The sequence below is a fragment of the Aphelocoma coerulescens genome, chromosome 12, assembly GCF_041296385.1.
Source record: "Aphelocoma coerulescens isolate FSJ_1873_10779 chromosome 12, UR_Acoe_1.0, whole genome shotgun sequence".
NCBI classification, from domain to species: domain Eukaryota; kingdom Metazoa; phylum Chordata; class Aves; order Passeriformes; family Corvidae; genus Aphelocoma; species Aphelocoma coerulescens.
In genome coordinates this window covers 6,538,122-6,552,097 of record NC_091026.1, presented here as the reverse complement: position 1 = coordinate 6,552,097, position 13,976 = coordinate 6,538,122, and the positions used below count along the sequence as shown (strand labels likewise).

The following is a 13,976-nucleotide window of genomic DNA, read 5'->3' as shown; positions in this document are numbered from 1 at the left end:
ACACTCCTTCCTTTTCCAGCCCTGCCACACCACCACCTTGCTTTTCTGTCAGGTAGTCAGAAAATTCCACTTAATTAACCCCCCATTAGCACCTTCTCCCTGGGAGTAGCAAATGCCAGAAGGGGAATGAATGCTTGTGCACAAAACTACAAAGGAGGAACATCGAGCAGAACTCATTTAAATGCCTGCCTCCCACAACATGGAGGCAAGCTGCTTATACAGCGTTTTTAAGGGGCTTAAGTTTTAGTGGGCATGTAGTACTACATGTGCATGTTTTCAAAGGCGTTCAGGGAGATGCCCCACAGAAGCTATTTTCTCTTTTCATAATAAATAAACCCCATGCAGGAAGCACTACAGAAGTTCTTTGGGTATAGTCATTGGACAGGCAGTAGTTCAGCTGAAGGACATTAAAGTGTAGAGCAGTTTTATTCCAGCAAATGCCCTCCCAGCCCCTGCCACTTCAGTTCCAGTTATGGATGGGACACAGAGAAGCACACAAACACAACTGGGCATCATGGCTCCAGAAATTTATTTTCAGAGCATAGTGTTTCAGCTACAATTAAAATACTTGAGCAATTAAAAAATGCTACTGACTGGATACTAGAGCTAGACAACAACTAACACTGTTACTCTCATGCACTGACAGATACTAGTTTGCTCATGCCACTGAAGTAGGCTCGTTCTCGTTCGCTCATCACTTCAAAATGCAGGGGTCGTCTACAGAAGTTGCATTCGGCTGAGGAGTGTGGTTTCAGCTCCAGACCAACATCCTTCCATGTAGCCAGGAGTTTTTCTGTTAAGAAAAGTTTATGAAGATCAAAGCTTAAGACTGGATTGCTTTAGAGAAGCAGGAGAAGTGTCAGCATATTTATTCTCCTAACAAGTGAGCAAGGATAATAGGATTTCACTCTGACACAATCTACCTCTTGAAACAATGGCTGCAACTAAGTCTCAGCTATCCTCCTATCACCTCTCCTGATGGGATCAAGAAGGATCTACCTTCCCTGGACAGATCCATGTTTAAGGTAAGTTAACAGCTCAGTGAGGACAGCAGAGTTCTTTGGGATCCACGTAACATTGGTTTGGACAATGCATGAGCAGAGCCCTGGCTGGGTTTAAGTCTGCACTGGCCTTGCACCCTCTGTTCCACGTCACAGTGCACTGGCCTTCACCTGTCACATTCCAAGCAGGGAAGCGTGCAGGATGTGCTGCAGCAGTGGAAAGACACTGTCCAGCTCATGACATCTAAAACTTAAGTGCTTCCCAGTCTCATCTCTAGTACAAAGAGTGCACAGACAGGCAGTATGTTCACTGCACCGATGCAGGAGTCCACTCACCAATAAAATAACTCATCATCTGAGGGGTGTGGTGAGGTGTAGGGGCGATTCGGAGCAGCTCCTCTCCCCGGGGAACCGTTGGGTAGTTGATGGCTTGGACATAGATGCTGTGCTGGCTCATCAGCTTGTCACAGATCTCTGTATTCTTAGCAGCATCTGCAACCTGAAGTTCAAAATCTTAAGTTACAAGATCAACCAAAAGATGAGAGTTGGTAAAACTGTCAGCCCAACTCAGCAAGCCATAGGAATCCAATGGGGCTGGTAAGTAACATGTATGTCAGAAAGAAAGGTTAAAAATATGCATTGCAGAGCACTCTGGGCACAAGATCACTGCTGCAGCCTAGGCAGGTAGCTGTTTATACCCCAAATCTTTTTACTAGCTTGTCAGCAGTTTCCTTATTCTCTGTACACTGTTAGACTGTGGGTTTCATACACTTTCTCCCTCTATATTTACACCAGGCTTCAGCCAGACTCCGGGCACATCACTGCTGAACAACAGGATGAGTCTGAACTTTGTGCAGGCAGTAACTAATACCTGATGGTGCAACGTGCTCATGGACAGCAAAATGAGCACCACAGCCCTGTGCTAACAGCACCCTAAGCGCTCACCCTTATGGGAATGATGTGGCTGGGGCAGTGCACCACGGGCAGCCCCGCGTCCATCAGCATCTGCCTCATGAGCTTGACGTTGCGCTGGTGCTGGCGCCTCAGCAGCTGCCCCTCGGCGCTCTTCAGCGTCCGCACGGACTCCAGGGCCCCCGCCAGCAGCATGGGGGGCAGGGACGTGGTGAAAATGAACCCGGCGGCGTACGAGCGAACCGTGTCAATCAGAGAACTGGTGCTGGAGATGTAGCCTCCCACACAGCCAAATGCTTTGCCTGAAGGAAAAAAAGAAAAAGGTAACTGGGCTTGTTCTTTCCACCTATTGGAATGGCTTGAAGTATTGGGGCTTTTCACTTGGAGGAATGGGTTATTTTGACTGCACACTTAATGTGGTCATGGCATGTTCCAGCCCCCCCCCCCCCATAATCTTGTATTTACTCAGCACATGGGACACCTTTGTTTTTAAGCCAATCTTGGTAACATGGATCTAGTTACTGCACAGCAAGCACAGTTTATGCCTCTCTCAAATACTCAAGTTTTGATTTTGGGGAAGACCTTACAAGCCCAATCATCAAGCAGGGACTTCAATAGTGACCCCAAGTGATCAACACTAAGTCTCTCAGCAGATTTAAAATAATCTGTTTCAGAGATGCTAGAAATAGCCCATGCTCCTAAGGAGCACAGAAGGCTGTTAGTGTAATTGTGCAGTTGATACCAGCCCTCCTTTCCAAATGTTCAGAGTGCAGAACATAGCCACAGACAGAACTAGGGTGTCTGGTGAATGCTTCTGCTCCTATTAGGCTGTAACCCAAGACTTTAAGTTCCAAAGGCATGAACTTTCTTAGTAAGTTTTATTTATGTTTTGAAAGCTGTTTAAACAGCCTTCCAATTTGCAGCAGTAAACTTACCCCTGAGCCTGCATTCTACTCAGATAATAGCAGTTGCTTCAGTACTTGCCAAATCTCTTTACATAACTCCCCATCTCAGGTTTCTAGATTAGGAGCACTCCATTTCACATAAAGGAACTAAGTACTACTAAATATAGAGAACTGCTCTACTAGCATTCTCACCTGAATTTCTTCTTGAGTTGTATAACATGCTACTGGAGGACTTTTTGCTAGCTTGCTTAAAGAAAGAGCCCAAACAAAGCTACCTTAACTATTTGTAAGGCAGTGTAAGTAGCTTAACAGAAGCTTTTCAAACTGTGGGGCACACTTAAATCCCTTGGGCTTTTTGAAAAATCCTAGGCCCCAGCAGCCCTTAACAAGTTCATTTGACTAGACTGCTTTTGAGCTAACCCATTTAATTTGGCTGCTCAGCAGCTTTGCTGCCTCAGCTCCTGCAGAAGTGCCAGGCTGTGCATACCAAGCGTTCCAGAGATGATGTCCATCTTGTGCATGATCCCATCCCGGTCTCCTATCCCACCTCCTCGGGCTCCATACAGCCCCACAGCATGCACTTCATCCACAAAAGTGATGGCCCCGTGCTCATGGGCCACGTCACACAGCTCTTCCAGAGGACAAACAGCACCTAGGAACCAAAGCAGTGACTGGCAGTTTAGGATTTTCTGCATGACTGGATAAACCCCAGAAGTACCCCGTAACAACCCTTATAGCACTGTACACATTGAGACCTAAAACAGATGATTTGAGGACTAACTGCACTAGAAGCAGAGAGGAGGCTTTGATGTCCACTTACCATCCATTGAGTGAACAGTTTCAAATGCAACAATTTTAGGGGTGGATGGATCGGACTTTTTCAATAGCTCTCGAAGATGGTTGACATCATTATGGCGAAATATGTGTTTTGGCACCCTGCTGTTACGGATCCCCTGGATCATGGAGGCATGGTTTCCAGAATCAGAGTAGATCTCACAACCTGAGGAAACAGCCCAGTTTCAGTTTAAGTATAGAAAGCATTAACTGATTCCTAGCATTGCATTATGTATGGGAAGAGTTCAGGAAACAAGGGTAGCTTGTTCTTGAAAGCAATGCTTGCTCTTGATCAGAAGAGCAAGTTACAGATCATGAAGCAAGAATAGTATTTAAGGTTTATTTTAGGTGTTCAAACTAACACAAATGAGAGGTTGAGAAAATAGTTATCTAACTCCCCTAACTTCTGAAACGAGAGAGAAGTTCACCCCCTCCAGGGGGAGGACAGTGAAGAGTCACTGTCTCATTTCCAGGTAGAGTTTAAATGCAAGAACAGAAGACTCTGCTTGTGTAATTCCTCCAGCAGTTCCTGGCTCATAGATCTCAATCTCAGTAGGCTGATACTGTGATTTGTGTTGAACATAACTTGAATATGATATTAAAAGTATCTAACCATACTCTGCTGATGGATTAGGATGAATCCTCACTTTGGACAGCTATTTGCAAAACATACTCCCAACAGACTGGGGCAAGGCTGTGTTTTTGTGGCAACAGAGGGGCAGTTTGAGATCTCACCTGGCAGCATTTTAGCTAGAGTGAAGAGAGTGGAGTCATTGGCTACAAAGCAAGATGAGAACAACAGTGCTGCATCTTTTCCATGGAGATCAGCTAGTTCTTTTTCCAAGTCGACATGAAATTTACTTGTTCCTGATATGTTTCTTGTGCCTCCTGCTCCAGCACCATGTTGTTTCAGTGTTTCCCTAAAGAGGGCCCAAGAGAGGCATTAGCATAGAAGAATAAAGGATCATTGCTGAAAACATTCTAGTACATAATCAGGACTGTTCTAAAAAAGAACAGTCAGCAAAAAGCAGCTGTTGGATCTTTGAGCCACCTGCACACTCAGGAGTCCAGTGAGGTCAGAAATCAGTGACCAAGTACAGCTGCAATATAACATCCAGTTTATCTGGTAACATCTGGGGGCTTCTAAGGAAGATCCAAGGAGCACAATCAGTGACCAATGCATACGGTGCAGCCCTGGATCTCAACACTAAGTGACCCACCCCAGCTCAAGAGATGAGTGTAATCTTAACTGCACACCAAGAATCACATCAGAAGCAACTTATGTACCACAGCACAGAAATGGATTCTTCAGAAGCCTTCCCACAAAATACAGCTTGAAAACACCTCTTAAGAGCATGGCACTACTCACATAACTGCTCCACAGACACGAGGGTGCCGGCTCATGCCCAGGTAGTCATTGCTGCACCAGACAGACACCTCCTTCTTGGTGATCAGGGAATCAGTGTAGTCGTCTGCCATGGGGAAGATCTGCGCCTTCCGGTTCACGGTCTTGAACACTCGGTAGGTGTGATCCTTCTTCTTCTCATCTATCTTTTTCTCAAAGAACTGATCATACTGGAAGGTGGATACAGCTGAAAGGAGACAGACTTCAGCACACAGGAAATAATCACGACAGACCAGGCCTGGGGGGGTTTTGCCAGACATTCTTACATTTTGGCAAGTTATCCTGAAGCAGATGAGAGACACTTTCCGGTCTTTGCTTCAGCATAATATCCTTAAACTTCTTGAGCAGCTCACTCTGCTCTTGTCCCTCAGTCTCAATCTTTCTCACTGTGGAAGTAGCTGGTATTTTGGCAAATTCTGTACCTACAGACATTGTAATAAATTCCAGTGAGTTTGTTTGGTTTAAAACAACGTGAAGTAAGTTGAATTCAGGAGAGCAAACATTTTAAGTTAAACCAACACTTCAATCTTTAGGAAGGACATGCCCAAAACCCCATGTTGATCCTGCTAGGATCAACTGTTTTATTTGCTTACAAATTTGCATTGGACAAGACAGAAGGATTAGCCTTGCTAATCAATCACAATAAAACAGGCAATTTCCTTACAACACATTTGGTTCATAATGACTCAGAGAACCACACTATACAGCTACAGCATTTATCTGAAAGGACTGGTACACACCTAATTGAAGGCAGAGTTCTAGTCAGCTGCTTCCTTTTTGTTCTGTTAGCACAGGTTTATTTTTTTAAAAACTATGCCACAGAAGGCAAACAGAAAAGTAAAATAAGCCTCTTGAGACAGGCAGCAGGGCTTTACTGATACTGCTGAAAAGTTCCTTCCTTTGAAGGACAGCCCTTCCGCACTACCACTGCAAGCCAGCCAACACCCTTTAGTTCCATAAACACAAAAAACCCACCCCAAAACCATTTGCCTGCTTTCAAGCTTGGATTTGTGCTGGTACTTGCCTGGTGCCTCGACACTTTTCTCCATCTTTGGGTATAAAACCTTTGTCTAAACCAGCACGCTGGCAAAGCTCTCTTCAGATCTAAGCATCTGCTTGGGTGCAAGTGTAACAGCTTGACTCACACATCTAGAGCCAGCCAGCACATCAAAATACAGCTCATGGTATTCCCACTTCAAGATCACCCAGGGAAACCCTGCATAATGTCACAGGTATGTCATTAACACCTACATTCTCCAGCAGCTTTTCCCTGCAGTCTCCCATAATCCCAGCTGCATCATTTCAGTGGTGCAGGCCCTGAGCATGTCAGGCCTGGCACACTCCAGAGCCAAGTCAGGCACCAGAAGCTCTCAGGAGGAATCACCACCTCAGTGCACACAGAACATACCTTTCCTGTCCGCCTGCATTTCCTGCACATCCTCCTGAAGTTCCAGGCTGGCTTTGCAGAAAACGTTGCTGTTCTTGTGATTCATCTGAGCTGCCAGGAATGGGCATTTGGTAGCTGTGCTCTGGCTAGTGCTGGCAGGTGGGTGGCCAACAGGAGGCTGAGTTCCATCTGCATTCTGCTGGGCCACCTCTTTGACATTTTTGGCCTCTGAAATGGGGACAGTGATGCGAAAACATTTCAGCTTCATCATTTTAATACACTGACTTAAACTCTTCAATCCACTACTTTTGCAATTAATTTAGCATGATCCATTCAGAACTATTTAACTGAGTAGTCACATTTTATTTATACAAGCACAAAATCTCAGTAACACCCAAGGGAGACGTGATTTAAGATGCTAGATCTAGCACTGTACCCTTTGAGGGGTAAAAATATCTCTCTTTCACTCCCAAGGGAATATTTAAGAAAGGACTGGATGTGGCACTAACTGCCATGGTTTATTTGACATGGTGGTGTTCAGTCATAGGTTGGACTTGACCTCAGAGATCTTTTCTAACCTAATTGTGATCTTGTGATTTTTTTTTTTTTTCGAGGAGTTCAGACATTTTTCAGCCATGCAGCTTCCTCTGCTGCAAGCCTCAGCTCCTTCCCCTGAGTGCCTGGGGAACAATTCCCAAGGAATGTTCCCGAGTGGCGTGAAGGGCCACTGCACCACGAGAAACACCGCTCCAAGATCCAGGATCCCGGATCCCCACCCGGGGCTCGCCGCTGGACGCCCCAACAGGCCGGTCCCTGATTCGTGCCACGGTCACAAATTTAATTACCGCGGACATTTCAAGGATTAAGCAACCCCTGCCTCAGCGCTGCCTATTCCAGAAGTTTCCTCCTGTGACATCCCATGTCTGTGCTATTCTTTTCCCCTTCAGGGGGGCCGTGTGTGACCCTCGGCTCGCTCCCCCGGCCGTACTCACCGCGGCGGCCCGCGGGGGTCTCCTCCTCCGCCTGCTGCCCGCGGGCGGCGGACGTGGCGAGGGCGCGGGCGGCCGGCGGGGCCGCCTCCATCATGCGAGGGCAGTGCTGGGCGTACAGCAGCAGCGACGGCCCGGCCTTCTGCAGGAACGCCTGGGACACACGGGCCAGGAACGGGCAGCGCCGCACCACCGCCTCCATCCTCGCTGCCGGACGGGACACCGGAGGTGACGGCAAAGTGACACCGGCGACGGGGAGGCGACACCGGGATGTGCTCCCGCACTGCCGCCTTTATAGTCCCGGGGGCGCGGCGCAGGCGCGGTGGGGCTGCGCAGGCGCGGGGAGGGACCGGGAGCCGGCACCCAGCGGCTCTGGGCTGTGGAGGGGTGGTGTGAGGGGCTGGAGGCGTCCTGAGGGTATGGAGAGACCTCCGGGGGTCGTGAGGGGCTAGAGGAGTTCCGAGGACAGGGAGAGAACCCTGGGGGTCGTGAGGGACTGGAGCAGTTCCGAGGACAGGGAGAAAGTCCCGGGGGTCGTGAGGGGCTGGAGTGGGTGTGGACGGCTTGGGGGAATGGAGGCGCTGTGAGGGTGTGGGGGCGGCTGAGCTGCTCCCACGGTGCTGCGAGGGCACGGAGGGGGCTTGGGTAGCTGCCGGGGATCTGTGAGGGGAAGGGGGCAGCCGGCTCTGGGCGGGAGCTGTGTGGGCATGGTCCGCACGGGAAGTGCTGCTCTGGGTTTCCCCGGAGCCCCAGGCTGTGCAGTGCTTGCTTCCCAGAAGTTTTGGAGTCCCTTGCCTCCAGGACAGGAGATTGGGGGTCACCCCAGCGCGCCTGTTCGTGGGAAGAGGCGAGCTCTGAGTCAGCTGCGTGGGGGAAATCCAGCGCTGCTCGGACGCGTCTGGTGTCTTCTTCTTCCTAAATGTACCTCTGACTCCCTGCAGAGCCCCTGCCCGGGGGCTCAGGAGGTGGTGGTGGTGGGATCCTGAACTCCTCTCACTTTTCCTACAGCTGATACGAATCTAACAGCTTCTCTGTCGGTGATGCTCAGACTTCCACCATTGCATTTTTGCCAGGTTTTGACGGAAAGAGCAGCAGCAAAAAGTAAAATGGAATCCTTCACCCTCTGGTTTGCAATGGACATTAAAGCTTATTTGCTTAAAAGAGTATTTTGCTGGGTGGGGGGGTGGTGATGGTAAAAGGAGTCCTCCTAATGTGTGTGGCCATTCAAACCACGGTAGCGTGACTTCCTGTAAGCACTGACTGCTCAAGTATGGAAAGAATGGAGAAGGAAAAATGACAACACGTTTTTTCCCTCATCTTGTGAAACAATTTCACAGAAGGCAGGATTTGGGTAGAGAGTCAAGAGCCGTTTTGGGCACTTTGGGGCAGGAATGGGTTTTGTAACAGGTGTGGAGTTTGGAGGAGAGCTTTTGTAAAGGTCACTGTTACTTGACTCTTGCCTTGTATGAAGTCACATTGTGTAGTTACTAGAAGGTGCTCACGTAGAGTGATTAGAGAAATACAAAGCCTGTGTAGGACTGTGGCTGCTGAACACAAGTTTGGCTGTAAAAAAGACTTCTAAAATTGTTGGTTAGCATTTAGATATTGCAAATTAATCTTTAGACAAATCCTCTTTCAGAGGGCAAGGGGACAAATCAGAAAGGTATCTGCTTGACCCTCCTGTATTCAGCACTGACTTGCTTTGAGGATGCTGCATGCAGTATGTAAACTTCAGGATCTGAGTAAGTTGATCAGAAGGAAAACTTTATAAGCAAATGTCACATTTGATGTCAGCTCTGAGGTAGGAAATGGGACAGAGTTCTGCCCTCATGTACTACTTACAAAGCCCTGAAGAAGTTAGCTGGAGCTTTACAAGGCAGGGTGTGGGATCTGGGTTTTAGTAGGGCTTTAGTAGGTGTGTTTTAAGCACAGTTCACTTCTTGCTTATTAGAAATTAAACACAGTATCATGTAAAAAATCTCAGTGCTAAGATCTTAACTCAGTATTTGTCAGTGTAATGTATCATTGGCATCATTAAACCAGGTACATGTAGTTTTAATTTGTTCTGTAGATAAATGATTAAAGTAGGGCAGTGGTATTTGACCTCAGCCTCTATAGCAGTTAAGATAGCAGGAATCCTGGTCATTTGGTAATACCAGGATAGTGTTTTGAATTATTTTCCCCCACAACTGGGTTTTGGCTAGTGTTACATGCCTCAAGTATTTATCAAAATAATAGTTAATTAGTACTTGAAGTTTAAAGACACCTGATCTATGTTTCACATTACTGCTGTGCCTGTTCCCTGGAACATCAGCATTTGAGTCCCTACCCTGAAGTTTTGTATCACATCAGTTACTCTAAAAATTGAGGGAGCATCACGGCATTCTAACATGTGGATACCTGACAAGTGTCCTTAGAGCACAGTTAATGTGTCTGGGCCTAAGGGATCACTCCTGTGCTCCTGGGGTTAATTGCAGTTTTAGCAACAGAAATCAAGTCCCATATGCTTGATTTATAGTATGTTGAGAGTATTTTTCTTTCTCCTCCTATTTTTCCCTTATTAATTGTCCATGATACTTAGCCCAGAGTGAACATGTGTTTTGTTGTAAGAGACACCAGAGAAAGGTGTTGTGCAAATGAGCACAAATGTGCTGCAAGAGGCTGCAGAGCTTGTCTGCCTGGACACCTGCCACAGCAGGTTAGATCCCTCAGAAATCTCATAATCCTTCTTTATCCTGGTAATCTGAACAGCAGCATCTTGCCATTTTGTAGGGCTGAGGGATTGAAGTACGTGAGTCTGCTTGGTTGCTGGAATTCAGAGACTTGTGGGTTTGTATTCAGAAGCACATGTGAAGCCTAAAGAGCATCTGCTTTTTACACAAACATCATTCAAGGCTGGCAGCTGAGACATGGTGACCTTGGCTATGATCTGGAGATCTCCGAATGGAGCAGAACGCTCAGCTTTCCTGTCAGACTCCCCTCCAATCTGTGCTGTTAATCAAACACTGCAATAACACTTCTTTTAAAGCTTGGTTTTGGTGAATTTGTTTAACCTTGTGCATGCCAGGAATTGCGCAGAGCAACAGAATGACATTAACTTGACCCTCATCTTGTAGGGCTGCTGAAAGAACATGTCCTTGTCAGTGCACAGAGCTGGCTGCGAGCCCTGGGAGCAACAGAGCAGGGAAAAGTTGGGAAAAGGGTGTCTTGGTCAACTGCTCTGCCAGTGCCCTCCCTTGGGAAATGCTGCCAGAGCTTACGTGTTGAAGGTGAAGTAAATACTAATAAAGCTGCCGTTAATTAAAATTTCTTAGGGCTTCAGTGGATTAATTAAACGGTGTTTAAGGATGTTAATTGTGGCAATGTATTACTGCCATCCTACAGGGCTCAGGAGAAACTGATGTGAGGTGCCACACAAATGCTTTTTGCCACAGTGCAGGAGGAGGACAGTGCAGCAGGGCCAGTGGCCGCTCCGGAGGGAACAGGAAGCCCATCCTGAGAGAAAAAGCAGGCTTAGACTGGAGAGAGGCAGCAGGTGCACAGGGCAGGGGAGAAGGAATGGCTGCTTGAGAGTACGGAAGGGGCAGAGTAACATGGAATAAAGGAGGAAAAGGGTTTAAGCACAGGGGATAGCACTGGTGTGAGAACAAATTCAGCTGGCCCTGACAAAATTTAGGTCAGAAAGTGGGTAGTTCCTTGGTGTACCTGTGTTTTGGAGCAGCCTTTGGAGCTGGTCCCTGAGACCAGATGGATTCAGCAGAGGAAGCTCAATCTGCCTGAAAGGCCTGTGTGTTGCAATGGCAGAGGAAGAGAAGACTCTCCGCTATCCTGAGAGCCTCTGCTGATTTTAGTTTGCTAAACCCATTCTGTTCTGATGATTCGTCAGTTTCTCAGCTAAATAAAGGTTAAGGGAAAACAAGGTTAAATTCCAGCAGTTTGGGAGGTGGGTGAGAAGCCACAAAAAGTGCTTCCCATATAGAAATTAAAATGGGGAAAAATTCCCTGCCACAAGATCAAGTTGATATCTGCAGATGTCTATGAGGAGTTGCTGGCGAAGACGCTCTCTTTCCGTGTCACTCGTTTACCATGCAGGGTCAGGTGTAAGTTACCTTGAATATTTCCATCCCCACGCAATCCCTCTTCTTTCAAGCATGTTTGGCCCAATATTCCTGGAAACAGAACTTGATTCACAGGTTTGTAGCATTCATCTGCCCTTGCATTTGTCTGCAGGTAGCTCCTTTCATAGGATTTTCATTAATTTCATGCTTTGAAGAAAGCATTTAGATACTCAGCAGAAAAGCAAGGGTCTGAGCCCCTCTGCATTCGGCCCGTTCAAATGAAAGCCTATAACTATGCCATAATTAGCAACATCTAATCCCTTTTGCCCACTTCTGAAGTCAGGGCTGTGCATATTCCTAATTTTTTCCCATCCAGTCAGTGTCAGAGAGGGCAAGACAGAAAAACAATTCCCCCTCCCCACACACAAACCCCTGTCTATATTGAGACCTGAATTTTCCAAGGGAGTGGGTGTGATCTTGACATCTGGATTTAGTCCAGACTCAGATTCCAGGCTTAGATCTGAGAACTTCCACCTCCGGTCCTGAGACCAGCAGTTCTTAGAGAGGATTTAGTTTATTTACCTTTTAAGGCAAAATTTGAGGCTTGTGATAGCAGCTGCATAGTGACAGTTCTTCCCATGCTCAATTTCTTTAACTTGTTTCCTGATTTGGAGCCAGTGTCTTCTTTACATGACAGAACAGGAAATCTCATTTCTTTCTAGGACCCTCTAAGCAGCAGAGAATTTGAGCAAGCTGGAGGAGCTGCTGGATGCTGGGGCTCGTGTTGCAGAGTGACTGAGCAGCACCCCTGTCTCACTGACATGGGTACATGGATCCATACCCATCTCGTACAAATAAGTGTGAGTTGTGTTCCCTACTGTAACGGATCTCTTAAAATTCATGGACTGCGGGTGGGCTCTTGAGTCAGGACACTTCTCCTGTCTGCCAGGCCCCAGGAGCTGCCCACTGATGCAGAGGAGTTTGGTTTCCTGACAAAGTCCCATCACAGGGGCATGAGTCAGGCTCATGAGTCCGGACAGCAGAAGCTGTTGCCACCCTCATACAAGGTACCTTGCTGTCCCACTGAAGGCCACCACCCCACACTGCTGCTGCAGTCTATAGCCCAGCTGACTGAAACATCCAGCAGTGGCTTATCCTCAGTCCAGAATATCTCCCTGATGTCTCTCCAGTTGCTTCAGATGTGGAAAATCACACAATAGTATTTTTTTCCATCTTGCATTGTTGAGTTTGTCTTTCTTTGTGCAGCACACAGCAGGAAATGATACACTAATCCTTCCAGCTACTGTGAGCTTTGCTGCACTTGCCATGACTTGCCTCCACACCCTCATTTCCTCCTCTCTCACACAGTTTTCCTCCTTCTCTTAGAAAGAACCAGTAGACCCCAACCAGTATATTTTTAGTTATGGTTATTGAAGTTATGCAGCCTGTCATTTTTCTTGCATATCTCAGCCCTCATTTCTCCTCATTAGGTACTCAGGTAGAGACAGCACCTTCTACATTCAGTTTAGGAGCTTGAAGTCTACTCAACAGAGAGCAGAAATACCTTAGAAAATGTGAATTCAAGTGCTTCCTGTATTGAAGGTGTGAGAGGGTGGGGAAAAGACTTAGCTCTTTAGACAGAGCTCTCTATAGCAATCTGGAACTGGGGTTTCCAGAAAGGATTTATGTAGGTACTCTGCTCCTCTCTGTATAGGAAGGACAGCTGTCAGAAGAGAGAAGTTTGTGTCTCCTCTTTGAATTTAAATGCTTTAGGCTCATAAAGACACTCAAGTCATGCTTATGCAGTAAAGCATCTTTGCTACACCAGGTACCTCTAGTGAGAGCCCCTAGTGCTGCTCATACTGTGGGCTTTGGCAGGAAGGTGGAAGTCAAAGCAGAAGGGGGATTTTCCAAGTCCTTGAAAACAAGAAATCAACCCACAGCAGTGAAAAATGCTGTGCTGGAGCCTATGGGCTCTCTCCCTTAAAGCAATGTCAATGTGAGGAGTTTTCTGTCGAGCAGAAGATTGCTAGAAATCAAGGAGCATGCCTTGTTCTCTCCCTCTTGTCCTCTAAAAATGTGCTGGGTTTGGCTGGGATAGAGTTAGTTTTCTTTAGAGCAGCTTGTATAGTCTGTGCTTTGGGTTTCTGATGAAAACAGCAATGATAACAGAGGAATGTTTTAGTCATTGCTGAACAGTGCTTGTGCAGTGTCAAGGGCTTTTCTGTTTCTTACACTGCCCTGCCAGCAAGTAGGCTGGGGGTGCACAAGAAATTGGAAATTGGAAGGGGACATCCCCAACTGAGCAGAGAGATATTCCACACCATATGACATCAAACTCAGCAGTTAACCTGGGAGGGTGGAGGTTGGCTGGGGCTGTCATAGCTCAGGGACTGGCAGGACATCAGTCAGTTGGTGGTAAGCAATTGTTTTCTTTTGCATCATTTGTTTTCTCTCTGTTGCTTTTGTCCTCTTTTTTAGTTAT

General features: G+C 47.0%; 1 protein-coding gene across 1 annotated transcript; it reads right to left on the bottom strand.

Annotated features, from left to right (window-relative positions):
- Positions 1-512: 512 nt before the first annotated feature.
- On the bottom strand, positions 513-7,724 carry ALAS1 (5'-aminolevulinate synthase 1). The gene is made up of 10 exons (XM_069027726.1): positions 7,437-7,724; positions 6,466-6,672; positions 5,324-5,479; positions 5,022-5,244; positions 4,388-4,572; positions 3,639-3,818; positions 3,306-3,470; positions 1,947-2,215; positions 1,338-1,500; positions 513-793 (listed from the first exon to the last, which is right to left on the bottom strand). The coding sequence occupies exons 1-10, from the start codon at positions 7,633-7,635 to the stop codon at positions 633-635; spliced, it is 1,908 nt and encodes a 635-aa protein (XP_068883827.1). The 5' UTR covers positions 7,636-7,724; the 3' UTR covers positions 513-632.
- Between the last annotated feature and the right edge of the window lie 6,252 nt (positions 7,725-13,976).

Coding starts and splice junctions, on each gene's coding strand:
- ALAS1 (XM_069027726.1), bottom strand. CDS start 7,635: ATGGAGGCGGTGGTGCGGCGCTGCCCGTTCCTGGCCCGTGTGTCCCAG. Junction 6,673..7,436: donor GACCCCCGCGGGCCGCCGCG/GTGAGTACGGCC, acceptor TCCCCATTTCAG/AGGCCAAAAATGTCAAAGAG. Junction 4,573..5,021: donor CGTGTCTGTGGAGCAGTTAT/GTGAGTAGTGCC, acceptor GGCCCTCTTTAG/GGAAACACTGAAACAACATG.